This window comes from Aplysia californica, unplaced genomic scaffold, assembly GCF_000002075.1.
Source record: "Aplysia californica isolate F4 #8 unplaced genomic scaffold, AplCal3.0 scaffold00631, whole genome shotgun sequence".
In the NCBI taxonomy this organism is placed as follows: domain Eukaryota; kingdom Metazoa; phylum Mollusca; class Gastropoda; order Aplysiida; family Aplysiidae; genus Aplysia; species Aplysia californica.
The window spans coordinates 309,298-322,917 of NW_004797901.1; the positions used below are offsets into that span (position 1 = coordinate 309,298).

Below are 13,620 nucleotides of genomic sequence, written 5' to 3' on the forward strand. Positions count from 1 at the left end.
TCTCTGTCCCACAAATACACATGACACACACACTCTTTATCGATCTATATTTCTCAATAATTACAAAGCATATCCGTGCAGGCAGACTGAACAAACAATTCATTCAATTGAAACATTAATATCTGCAAAATTATAAAATAAGCAAATATTTGCTATTGAACATTTTCTGAACAGCGTTTTGATTTTAGGGCAAAAGCTGGTACAATAGTGAATAGTGCTAGACTCAGACGACAGAGACTAAAACACAGAAACCCCGCATGGATCAACCACAACAGACATTGTGTAGATACCCCCTCCCCCACACAGCCCAACCATAACAGACATTGGCCAGAACAAAGTATCAGAGCCACCTATTGGCTATGGTCAGGTACTAGCCTACGCAAAATAAGGGAGAAACCTAGGTATAAAATTATTATCATCACATTGTCTACAATGAAGAAAACAATTTGACAATATATGGTTTAAGGTACGATTTCACCAGGGTGAACAACCAATCAATATCCTCATCAAGAAAACTGACTGTGACATTCGCCCAACTTTTGAAATTCCATCCCACAGAACCCTCCCTACGCAGCTGTCACACAAGATCACTGACACAAAAATATTGGAGTCAAAACACTTATTTCATGCTGGATGTTTTGAAATGACGTTTTGTCAGAGATACATGTCTGTGTGAAACACGGCTGTTCAATACAAACCCCAGATGGATATATTTATGTAGCTATTGTAAAATAGTTGAGATACTTTGCCTCTTTCAAATCACTTGTTTCAATCAATTTATCAATTTTATTTTATCCATAAATTTTTAAAAATCATTTCATCTTGATTCATGCAGTCGAAATAAGGACAAACACACAAATATATGAGAGGTTGCACCTGAAGAGAAAAGAGAGAGAGAGAGAATGAGAGATGTTTTAGTAGAGGCTTTACGGTGCTCGCAACTGCATCAGGTCATCATATGAGCACCAAGGGGTGGATGTCAACAGAGAAGTCTTTACTGGGAGTCAGACTTACTCTGCTCACCTATGCTCACCCCAACAGCACAAAGTCTGCTTCCGACTATCAAAGCACCTCAGAAATAGCGGGTCACAAGAGTGTGACAAACATACAAAAGAAGTATTAGGAAAGAAAAAACAGCAGTTCCCTGTTGTAGTTCAGGTACAGTTATGAGCCCAAACAGCAGTTCCCTGTTGTAGTTCAGGTACAGTTTTGAGCCCGACATTGTTTGATCAGCCCATTTACAATTCTACTGTGCATTACAACGAGAAATGTCCCCCCTTTGGGAATGGCCTAAAGACACTTCAGTCAACGGCACCGCCCCGGAGGGTCCGGAAAAAAGCAGTCACAAGAGTGTGACAAACGCACAAAAGAAGTAGAGGAAAAATGACGATGATAGTAAGGATCAGGAAAGAAAAAGCAGCAGTTCCCTGTTGTAGTTCAGGCACAGTTGTGAGCTTGACATTGTTGAATCAGCCCATTTACAATTCTGCTGATGCATAAGAACGAGAAATGTCCCCCCCTTTAGGAATAGCCTAAAGACACTTCAGTCAGTGGCACCGCCCCGAGGGGGGAAGAGAATGAGAGAAAAAGAGATTAATTCTATATGACATTTACATCATACACACAGACCCAATGTCCGTCCGGTGACCAGTCAGCCTGTCTGGTACCAACAACCCTGGTTCCAGGCCCCCCCACAAAAGCATAAACTGTCTTTGACTTTGATTGTTGCAGGCAATTTTCTGCGCTCTTCACTCGCTTGGCAGTCTTATAGGATTTAGACCCAACGAGCAACTTCATCATCGCCTTAAAAGAGGAAACCTTGCACCCATATCGTCACTGCGCTAGCGAAATGGCACATCACATTTTTGCCATTTTTGAGATAAATGGTAAAAAAATGTTAAACTAGACTTTATCATCTAATATTGGTCAAACTTGCCATGCATGTTTCTTTTGTGACTGCCAGAGCATATTTATTTTGATGTCACCAAAAGATAGTATTACCAAACAAAATGAAAGGCTAGTTGCAGTTAGGCCATTTCACTAGTGCAGTGACAATATTCTAATTATAATACATGTATTATATCAACCACACAATCAGTTAAACATACAGAGAGATAAATCGAAATCACCGAGGTACACCTTTACCTAAGTTCATGCCAACCACCATCACTAATAACATAGCACAAAAATTGCACTCAGAGCCCACTGGTTCCAGCCTGAAAAATGTAACATAAGGGAATGACACTTCCTATATCCAGGGCTGCCTACCTCAAACTCAAAGTTCCCATTTCAGGTAGAGATTCAGGGTCAGTTTCAGGTAGTATGGCCCAAAATCAGGTAGTACAAAGACAAAGTCAAAGAAGGAAAAAAAAAAAGATGATCGATCTGTTTTACTGCAACAAGTCAGCACTTGTGTGCAACTTGACCCACCATTTCATTCAAACTTTCCTTGATACTAGAAACCCCTTTAGGAGTTGTGGGTCTGTCTGTGTGTGTGTGCCGTTACGTGCGTGTGTGTATGCGAGTGTAAGTGCACTCCTATACATGTGCATGTCTGTGCAAGTCATATATATATATATATATAATATACACATACGTCATAGATCTTCACTCTTCTCTGTCTATCTACAATAATTCTTTTGCTCCATAAATTAGTCTTAGATGGGACAAATTCACTTCTTTACACAAAAAAAATATTAACTTACGTACAGACACTCTCAAGGACATGAATCACCCTTGTGATCCATTGTCACCCATTGTCTATTTTAATAACCTGAGATAAAATGTATCTAACATACATACATGAATTAGATTTAGTGAGATCCAGTGGCTGAGTGATTAATGAGAGTTCGGACTCACAAATAATGTCAAGCAAGTGTCGGTGACAAATGGTTCAGACGCGTGGCCATTGGAGTGTGTCCTTGAGCAAGACATAATAACCTGAAAAAAAACAGGGTACTGCACAATGGGAACCAGCAACTGCGTTGGAAAAATTGTCAGCATTGGTGGAATATTGTGTAATTAGTATTTTATTGTACTTATATTTGTGTTTAAATATGTAATTATCTGACTATGTTTGCCAATGAAACCACAATTTCCCCCCTGCAGGACCGATAAAAGTGTTGAAATAAAGGATCAATTGAATAAAGACTACTTATTTATTTAATTATTCTTCATCTTTAAAAATAATATGCCCTTTATTTTACACATGGCAGCTACAATTGTTTTAGAAACGGTAGCCATCTTGAAAATAACAAGGCACATCCTTGGGTTGCTGATCAAATTTCTCAAAACTTAGTCAAGTGTAACTGTGATAAATCTCATACAGGACTTTGAGATACAGTCGAACCTGCCCTGACGGCCACCTCTATAAGACGACCACCTGTACAAACGGACACTTTCCATTTCCCCCCTTGCGTTTTTTCTATATAATTTAACTGTGTAAAACGGGCACCTGTCCAACGCAGCCGCGGCCACCATATATTTCAACACACAACCCCTATCACACAAAGCAATAACACCTGTCTTAGACGGCCACCTTAGTGACTCCATTACGCTTTGTCATAAATCAAGCATTGGCCCCTGGCGATGTGGGCAAGCCATCATCATAAACAAAAAACCTGTCGTTGTTAGGTAGTCCCTCCAACTGATCATGTTGCGTAGGCCCCTCCCACTGTTGACCAATAGGTAACAAAATTAATTTTCAGCTGCTGGGAAGGGAAGCGTGTGATCCCTCATAACCCATAAGCCTCGCCCAGAACCCATACACAAATCGCAAGTGAGATGAGTGGTCACTGTTTACCCAGTCTGTAACAAAGTAACTATGGACCTCAGCATGAACTTGTGACAGAAGCGTCGCTTGTTCTCCGAGTGGTAGCGACACGTGTGTTTGTTTTACCCTAGCACTTGGTCCCCCTTGTCTGACACATTTCGTTTTATTGTCACCCGTGCACTAAAGCAGCAACAAAAGAAAAGAAAACCCAGCGAAAACAACAGCAACAAAAATAACAACTAACAATGTAACTACCTTCGGTTGGAACCTCAGAATGGAAGGGTTTGTTTTCTCAGAAAGGAATGGTTTGTTTTCTTCTTCTTGATCAGTCCTACCTAAGACGGCCACCTGTCTTATACGGCCACTTTTCTCCTTGACAATGGGTGGCCGTCTTACACAGGTTTGACTGTATATGATGTTTCAATGAAAAACTGTTTTGGGAAATTCACATGGTTAAATGATCAGTTGTAATGTAAAGTAAATGATTGTTGAAATTTCCCAATTTGCTACGACTGTGTGCAGCTTTGTATGTAGTCAAGGCTTCCTGAAAGTTTCATGCTCGTAAGATTAAGATTTAAGGAGTGCTGGGCCAATAACCTGTTTTTGGGGGGAAGCTGACTCGTCATTGAAATTTGACAAATGGTGCACCATATAATCATGCTTTCAAAGGCAAATTAATTTAAATTACATGAATAAGAGGAGAGGATCGAAAGTACTTTCATAGTCATTTTCAGACACAGAAATACCTGAAGCTCAGTAATCTGTCAATAATTCAAATTTCATAATATGACACAAAATCGACAATATCAAGAGGAAAAAATAACTCTACAACTTGCTTTTCTTACTAGTCATTACCTGCATGCCGTTCAAATGCCTGATTCAGAGGTAGACACAAATGAGGGAATGTAACAGCTGCAGAGGACAAGGACTTACATCTCATTTTAAATGCAGCATAATGATACAAACATATGATTTAAGCACTTACTCATACACACATCAGCTCAAGTATATCGTTGTGTGTTTAGTAGAGGTTTTACGGCGCTCGCAACTGCATAAGGTCATATGAGCGCCAAGGGGTGGGTGTCAACAGAGAAGTCCTTACAGGGAATCAGACTTATTCTGCTCACCTCTCTAGCTTCAACACCACAAAGGTCTGCTTCGACTATCAAGGCACCACAAAAGCAGCAGGTCACAAGGGAACGACAAACATACAAAAGAAGTAGAGGAAAATGACAATAGTAAGGATTAGGAAAGAAAAAGCAGCAGTTCCCTGTTGCAGATCAGGCACAGTTATGAGCGTGACATGAATCAGCCCATTCTACTGTGCTTGAACGAGAAACGTCCCCCCTTTGGGAATGGCCTAAAGACACTACAGTCAGTGGCACTACCCCGGGAGGCTCAAGTATATTGCTGTATTCCAAACAGCATGTTACTTAAAAAGAGTCAAATAACAACACTCCACGCACATTTCAATACAGACATCCAAAAGAAAATAAACAACTTGTAATTCATGCACAAGTGCAAATTTGATTTTTAAAAACACTCAAACGACCACATGTCATCCCCACACAAACGCGAGTCGAACCAAACACCACTGAAGATTCTACAATGCATTCTGTCCAAACAACAATAGTGAGTGACGAGGTAAAGTTCTAGTTGAGGTCTCCATTGAGAACTTACTCGACCTACCACCGACATCCAGGATCCCCACTCTTTGTTGGGACAACATACGGGTAGCAAATACATCGAGTACAAAAGACAATTTTATGTTATTTTAACACTTTCCTTGCACGCGCAACGCAAGCATACGTGCATTCCGCTGCCTTATCATTCACGTAAATGGAGCACAGTAACTGTGTCCCATCATAATCATCAAGTGTGTAAATTATTACTGTATATCGAGATGCTCTGCTCTGGAGTGTACAAATTCTTATTTTTTGTTGTGAATTCTTTTTCGAACTTCATTTGTTGTTGTGAAAACTTCACTCTTGCTGGACTATATTTTTCATGGATTATAACTTTCCTACACCTTGGATGATTACAAAGAATAATATCAATGTAAGTAAGTGCGTTTTATTCTTCATTTTACCATTATATGTTGCACATGCTATCTGAATTATGAGTCCTGTTTTTGTCAATGTTTGTTCTATCTTTAGGCTGTCTAAGTACTAACTAATTTAAACACAGTCTTTCTTTCAACTAATCTGCATTTGCTTACATTCTCCTTTCCAGTGATACCTTAATTATACCCGTAGCATAAAAGTTGACTTCACAATCCACTTTTTTTTAAAACATGCCAAACTGCTAAGGAAATGCGTAGTTGCTAGCTCAGCGTGCGCAAGGAAAGTGTTAATGGAGACTTCAACCAAATGTTTACAATGACATGTATATGTGTACAATTCAGTATTCATCCAGAAAATGCAATCAACAGCCCCCCAAAAAACACGTCATGACCATCTGTTAACTTTTGTGTAGCAGCCGAACCAGCAGCGGCACAATCCAGGCATCAGTGGCTTAGTGAGTAATGAGTTCAGACCTAAAAGTGAGGTCAAGCAAGTGTCAGCGACACAGGGTTTCGACGGGTGGTCAATGGGGTGTGTGCCCTTGAGCAAGACACGATAACCACAGCTAAAAAAAACAGGGCGCTGCACAGTGGCGACCAGCAATGGCATGCTAATGAAATTGTTCTGCATTAGTGTAATATTGTGCATGTCTTTATGTATGTATTTATAATTATGTATTATTTATGTATTTATCTATATATTTGCCATTGTAACCCACACCTCCCCACGGGGATCAATACAATATAATTTAGGTATTATTATTATGTACGTCATTATTTGATTGAATAGATTCAATGTATGGTACACACCAGGGTGACCTGAGTTTGCTACAGCGAAGAGTCAGCATGATAATGGTCCCATAAAAAAAAATCGATAGGTACACTGAGGAAAAGGAAAAAGGTTTGACTACACGACAAAGAGTGCCCACTCACAACCCATCTCTTAAAACACAAGCAATCAACACTGTTGACCAAACAAACAGAAACTCCATAGTGGACATCAGACAGACAACTCATGTAGTACGCAGAAAATCCATACATGCAATTCTAAAGAAAAATGGGGGGGAAAAAATACAAATATGGTAAAAATACATTGCACATTCTTACTTGCCCTGAAACCTCGACTCATAACACGTCTGCCAAAAAACATTTTTACACATCTGCTTCCGTTGATATTATTCAAGGATTTCGTCCAAATACATTATGTACAAATACGGCATGACTGTTGGGCTGAATAATTCTGGCCGAAGGAGGAAAAATTCCCTAAATACTGTTTTGGTTGGTCTATTCCTGCTACTGAAAGCACTTTCTGCTGGCATGGGAATCCAGTGGAGAACGGGTTGTGAAAAGCAAGCAGCTTTCTCCGAAGCCCCTAAAGCACCGGTAAAAGGCAGCAACATTTACAACTGGGAAAAGAAACAACCAACTCTCACTGTTGAGGCACAAAATCAAGTCTATTCCGAATCGGACAATTCAATCACGTCACTCGTCTTCTTCCCTGCAGCAGCACCCGCAAACGATGAAGGAAATTTGTTCCCCTTTTTAGGAACATTACCATCTCTTGAGTTGTCACTGCGATGTGGATTTGGGGGGGCCAAGGATTTTACACTCTGCACAACGGGTCCAGAGCTTACTTTCTGTTTTTTATTTCTTTTTCTGGAGTCCTCTTCGTCAGAATCGTCAAGAACTATCTCAGCGCCATCAAAACTTTTTCTTTTGTGACTGAAGTCAGGCGTCTTGACAACATGCGTTTTCGATCGAGGAGAGGGGAGAGAGGAAGACTGTGGCATATGAGTATGAGACGGACGGCTGCCGGGCACATCAAACCGCCGATCCATATGCCTGTGGCTTGACCCAGGGACTGACATCTGGGGAACCTTGTTGTTAAAGGAGCCCCTGCTGTGGTGAGACCCAGGCACAGGTCCCTTCCTGATGTTGTGAGTATAGTCCCTGCTCGGCCTCACGTCTGCTCTACTCGAGCAACCAGGCTGGCTTAGACTAACCACTGAGGCAATTTTCAGACCACCTGTGGGGGAATTCTGAAAACTTTTACGATCTCGAACGTTGTGGCTTCTGGATTCCCCCTCAAACTGTCCACGGTGAATGCTTGGTTTAGAAATAAACGAGTCTCGTGGGTTCACCAACGACTGACGTTTGTTGCCAAAGTGAGGCGAAAGGCCAGAGACCCGACGTGGCTGTGGCGTAGGCAGATGTGACATGTTCGGCATATGGTGACGATTTTGACGTTTCTGCTGCCAATTATTAGTGTAAGGAGACTGCGGTACATGTGACTGAGGTACATGAGAGGTCTCGACCTTGGGTCTCACCTGCGGGCCACTGGATATCAATGATGGTCTGGAATGATAAGAACCCCGATGGAGGTGACTCGTCCCTGGTAAAAATGCGGGGGGTTTGCTAGCTGATGTGCCAGACGTCTTGCTCAACACCTCACGGGCCACATTGTCGATGAAAGCATCGGTCACAATACTGTTCACTTGCGTCGAGTCAACTTTACGAGCTTTGTTGGGGGGACCTGGCTCCTCACCAATAGCAATAACATCATCATCGTCATCATCATTTTGCTCCTTTCTAGAATCATAATTTTTCCTCTGTTTGCTCCACTGCTTATTTTCAGACGTCCCCTCATCGGTCTTGTCATCATCATTATCCAATTCCTCTTCCACGTTTGTCCCTTTATTGAACGGCTTCCCTTCGGATGTCACTTTCTCTACCTTACAGTCATCCCCATCATCACTGTCATCACAAACCCATTCTTTTTCATCATTTTTCCGTTTTCTTGTCAACGAACCACTATCAGCTGCCTCTCCATCACTCAAACCATCATCATTTAGTTCCTTTTCTTTATCCTTCTTTACATTCATCCCTAATTTATCATCAGAAGGTGCCTCATTTACTGTATCCCTGATATCTATCCGCTCCTTGCCACTTCCCTCTCGTTTGTTTTTCTCATTGTCCGGATTCGTCTCAACACTGCCCTCTTCACAGACAATTACGTCACTGGCAGAACTTTCCTGGAACAGAAATTCAACAGGACAAGGTGAGCTCGGTGCTGTCTTCTCTATTTTAGGATTTTTATTCTCTGGTTCATCAACAACATCATCACAAACGCCTGCATCTCCAGCCACAATATCATTTTCTTGACAAACAGACGACTCCTCCTTTTTCTCACCAGATTCTGAGTGGCCCGATATGACAACATCCAAAACAAATGTCCGTTCTTCCCCAGTATTCTGTTCCCCTTGAGACTTTTTCACTGTGTCTTTCCCTTTTTCAGCCACGGCATCTATAGCATCATTCTCCCCAACTTTACTGACGGCAGATAATTTTAACAACATAGCAACTTGAGATCCAGCAGCCTCCCCATCACGTCCTCCATCATCTGTTTCAATCCTTTCGACCACACCTTCATGAGTACCATCAGACTTGGAATGTGTGAGTTTCATCTCCAATTCTCCCTTTGACTCCATCTTTCCACTCCCCACTTCCTTCCCTACATTCTTCTTCACTTCACTCACATCTGTATTAACTGACAGCGGGCTCTTGTTGGCTGAACCCAAGCACGTTTTTACAAAAGTGATATCATCATCATCGACCCTTTCAACTTCTTCAGTATTATCATCAATCACTTCACTGACATCAGGGGACTTGGCAAGAACAGACAGTTCAACATCTTCCTTCCCTGAATCAAACGACACTTGTGCCTTGACAGAATCGTTCACCTTTTTCCCGTCTTCTTCAGCATCAGCATCATCATCATCATCATCCAACAACTCACACACATCTGGAGACTTGAACTTAGTGCTCTTACCATCTGGAGACTCCAGGAAAGACCTATTCTTGTTGGACTCTGTTGGCTTAGAATGACCAGCTACCTTCTCTTTGCCCTTGTCAAACTTCCCACTACTTCCAATCTCCTCCTTCTGAAGACAATCTTCCAACTTGTTCTGTTTCACTTTGCAGGCACTGACCAGCACAGACAGACCGTCATCCTCCTTACTCATTTCTGAACACCTGTTTTCTTCCTGAATACCATCCTTTTCCGTATGATGAAGCACCCCGTATGCCTCTTCACATTTGTCAACATTCTCTTTCCTTAATTCAGAAGATAACTTCATTGTGGCTTTATCATTAACCTTCTCATCTGAAGTATTATCATCAGGCACTTCGTACACCTCTGGAGATTTACACCCCAACTCTTTGCTGGAGGATCTGCTTTCAGGAGACAAATGCTGAAGCTTATCTTTGTCAGTTGGAGAGATTTGTTCAATAATCTCAACCTCCTCCACAGACTGTGTCTTTCTGTCTGCAGCTCCTCCTCTCTCAGTGACATTATCACAAGACACAGAAGAGGAACTAATGGGCAGCTGCTCGGTAACCATGGAGACACTTTTTCCCTCATACTCTTTCGTTTTTGGACTTGACTTTATCACATGAACAGTTTCTTTGGAAGAGGCAGTACCGATGGCATTACGACTCCCTGAAACAGACTGAGAGGCACTATGAGCAACACTGCACCCTTTGTATGAACTTGCCACTTCAACAATTGTCACATCGTCAGAGTCGTTGCCGTCACTGTCAGAGGAAGACTTTTTGTTCCCTTTATCACTCCTGTCGCCAACATCTGCGCTTTTTTCCTTTTTGTAATCTGTTTCCATCCCACGCCCTTTGTTCGGCACAGTAGAACCAAAGACGCATTTGGTTCCTGAACTTTTCTCTTCTGTCGTCTGACGGCTCTCAGTTTCTTGAGAAATTATCATCACATCATCATCATCATCATCATCATCTTCATCGTCAAGACAAAGTCGAGACTGTCCACCAGAGCTGACATTTATCTCACACTTCACCGGCTTTAAAAGTTTATCATCCACACTATCAACAATTTTTGTGGAGATGCTGTCAACACTTTCACCATTCTGCAAAGGACAAGAGTCCTCGGCTTCAGCAGTCTTCGCCAGAACATCTTGGGAAGTCGCCGCCAGAGACTGGAACTGCGTGGTCTTCGAGGTAGTCACCAAAACACTTCCTGCAACTGTGTCCTGTGAGCTTGTGTCATCACCATTATCTACCCTCTGGCAGACTGCACTTTCATCACTTTCCAGTGCATGGTATTGGACTTTACTTTCAACAGAACCTTCCCGCATTTTGTCACCTCCTCTGCTAGGCTGGTCATGATTATCATTATGACCAGGAGTCTCACACGCTGTATCTTTGCCTATGTCTGTTACCTCTTCTGGTTCATGATTATTTTCTGTACAACCTTCTTGCACTTTCTCAGCTCTACATTCCTTGACACTTGCCTCAGCCACGTCCCTGCCACCAATTTCTTTTTCACGATTCTCATTGGCTTTATCAGACCGTGAACAACTTCCTGTCGGACTCGCTGGTACCGCCTCACAACACAACACACTTGCCGACACATCCCCAACCCTATCCTCACACTGAGACTTCTCAGGCACCTCACAGCTGTTGCCATCAAAAAAGTCAAACGGCACCGGGGAAGGTGAGCTGAAATCATCAGTCTGACTGACAACGGCAGCCACTAATTGATCTTCATCATGGCACTGACCATCTGCTTCCATGGGTATGTCATCTTCCTCCATCTCTTTACCTTTGGACTTCTTGCTGACAACATTTTCCTCACCCTCTTTCCCCTCAGAGTCAGAATGTTCTTCCAAAGGCCTCAGTGAAGAAACCTTCCCAGTCTCTTCCACTTCAAAAGAACTTTTTGCCTTGTCCACATCTCCTTCAGTCAAATTATGCTCAGAAGTCATCAGTGCCTCACTCCCAGACTCTCTCTCAACAACCGCCTCATCTTCTAGAATCATAACTTTATTACCGTGATTATCTCCAGCCTTCTCTTTGTCTCCTTCCCGTCTTTTTCTAACAGAATCAGGAGAGTCTTCCTCCATCTCCTGTCCCCCAACCACAGAACCAAGGACTAGCACAGGACCGTTGTCACTGGCCTCCGAGCATCCAACCTCATGCGAATTGTCCACACACACCTCTCCTGCCCCTCGCTCCCTGCACTCATCAAAGTTTTCATGGATCGATCTGTCAACACTCTTCACTGCCCCCACAAACTGACCTTCACCCCCACCTATGTTTTCATCACTGCCAACCCCGCCTGCATCTCTTTCCTGATTCTGAATGCTGCTGTCCTCATCACATGTCGTCGGGGAATACGAAGGACCAATATCACTTGTACATTTACCAACTTCTCTGAATTTCCCACAAGCACTATGATTGTTATCTCCCTCTTTGCCCTGAAATTTTCGGTCAGATTTCACGGCCTTGTCATTGTTTTCATGAGTGGAAGAGGGGATGGAGCGTTCCACATTATCTGTGTCCAAAACAACATCAATATAATATCGGGACGACTTAGCTCTGAGATGTTTCTCTTTGCTATCCTGGGGAGAAACGTTCGAAGCAACGTGCTTGCCCGTTCTAGAGTCATCCACCTTGTCCCCTGCAGCAGAATCTGGAAGCTCCTTCTTGATAAGCAAATTACCTTGAGAGAACAGTGTCTTCTTGGGCTGGCCGGATGTTCTCGACACACTGGGAGCATCATCATCAGCCTCGTCCTCCGAACTGCTCAGAGCAATGACACTGACTGGGCTAGGACAGGTTGAAGCTTCACTCTCAGAATCAGAAGGTACCACCAACACATCACAGTCCTCCTCCTCCTCCTCATCATCATCTCCCTTTTCACTAGAGGCACTTGACTCATCCGAATTATCATCAGAATCGTTTTCATTCTCCTCAGTGGTTCGGGAGTGATGTAAAACATTTTTGTCCGCTGTTGCATCACTAACACTTGGCGTGTTCTCGTCATTCGGTTGCTTAGAATCGGATGAAACCACACTCTTCAGCTGTACTCTCCTCTTACTCGGACCCTCCTCCTTCCCACTGTCCAGATGGCCCCCTGCTGGGTGCAGATACGGGTTCACAGCTAGGCTGCGATGAAGGAAACTTGGAACAGACCGCTTGCCCACCGGATGGCTACTGTAGATGTTCCTGTGACACACTTTGTCCGGCGAGGTAGATATAGCTTCTTCGCCATCTTCCATGTCCACCCCCACATCGTTTTGACCAGCACCTTTGGTCTTGTGAGGAGAACTCGGGTACAGATCAGACAAGGTCCTGCGTCCACTTGCCTTGATGATATCCTCATTGTCATCATCAGAGCCTTGAGCAACGTCAACTGTAATGCACGAAGAAAAACAGTAAAAGATTTTTCCTTCTGCATCATAATCATACGATTCTCACTAAACCTCTGGGAATAAACAAAATAAAACAAAATTAGAAAATGCAACATGTCAAGCTGCCCATAAGTATGTTCTAAACCAAGGCTTGTCAACCTTTTAAAGCCAGCGCCCACTTTTGCCACCTTTAAATGAGGCTAAATTTTCATAAAGTCCACCTACACATATTTCCAAGCTGAACATAAAATTATACATCACTACTCATGTGATCCCCACTACCACCAAATAACCAAATTACCTACTTGTGGGCAATATCGCCTAAGTTTGCAAGCACTGTTTCAGGCCAAAGCACACGGCATAAGCATATAATTGGCCTCAGTAGAGACGCAACACAATTAATGGAATCTCATCTCAGAAAAGCACCCCTCCCCTCACTTTCAAATGTCTATAGTCAGTACACAGTACACAATAAAATATGTAACAAAAGCTGCAAGGCGGGTCCGGAACAATCAAGATTACACTACTGGAGTTTAATGAGTTTCTAGAAAAGAAACAATTGTGAG

General features: G+C 42.7%; 1 protein-coding gene across 4 annotated transcripts in view; it reads right to left on the reverse strand.

Annotated features, from left to right (window-relative positions):
• Positions 1-5,705: 5,705 nt before the first annotated feature.
• The window catches only part of LOC101845720, a 31,498-nt gene continuing 23,583 nt past the window's right edge, over positions 5,706-13,620 (reverse strand). For all 4 annotated transcript variants that reach the window (XM_035972265.1, XM_005107796.3, XM_005107797.3 and 1 more), the window contains one exon: positions 5,706-13,056. In XM_035972265.1, the coding sequence (XP_035828158.1) occupies positions 7,289-13,056 (5,768 nt within the window). In that variant the 3' untranslated portion in view covers positions 5,706-7,288. The remainder of the gene's footprint in view (positions 13,057-13,620) is intronic.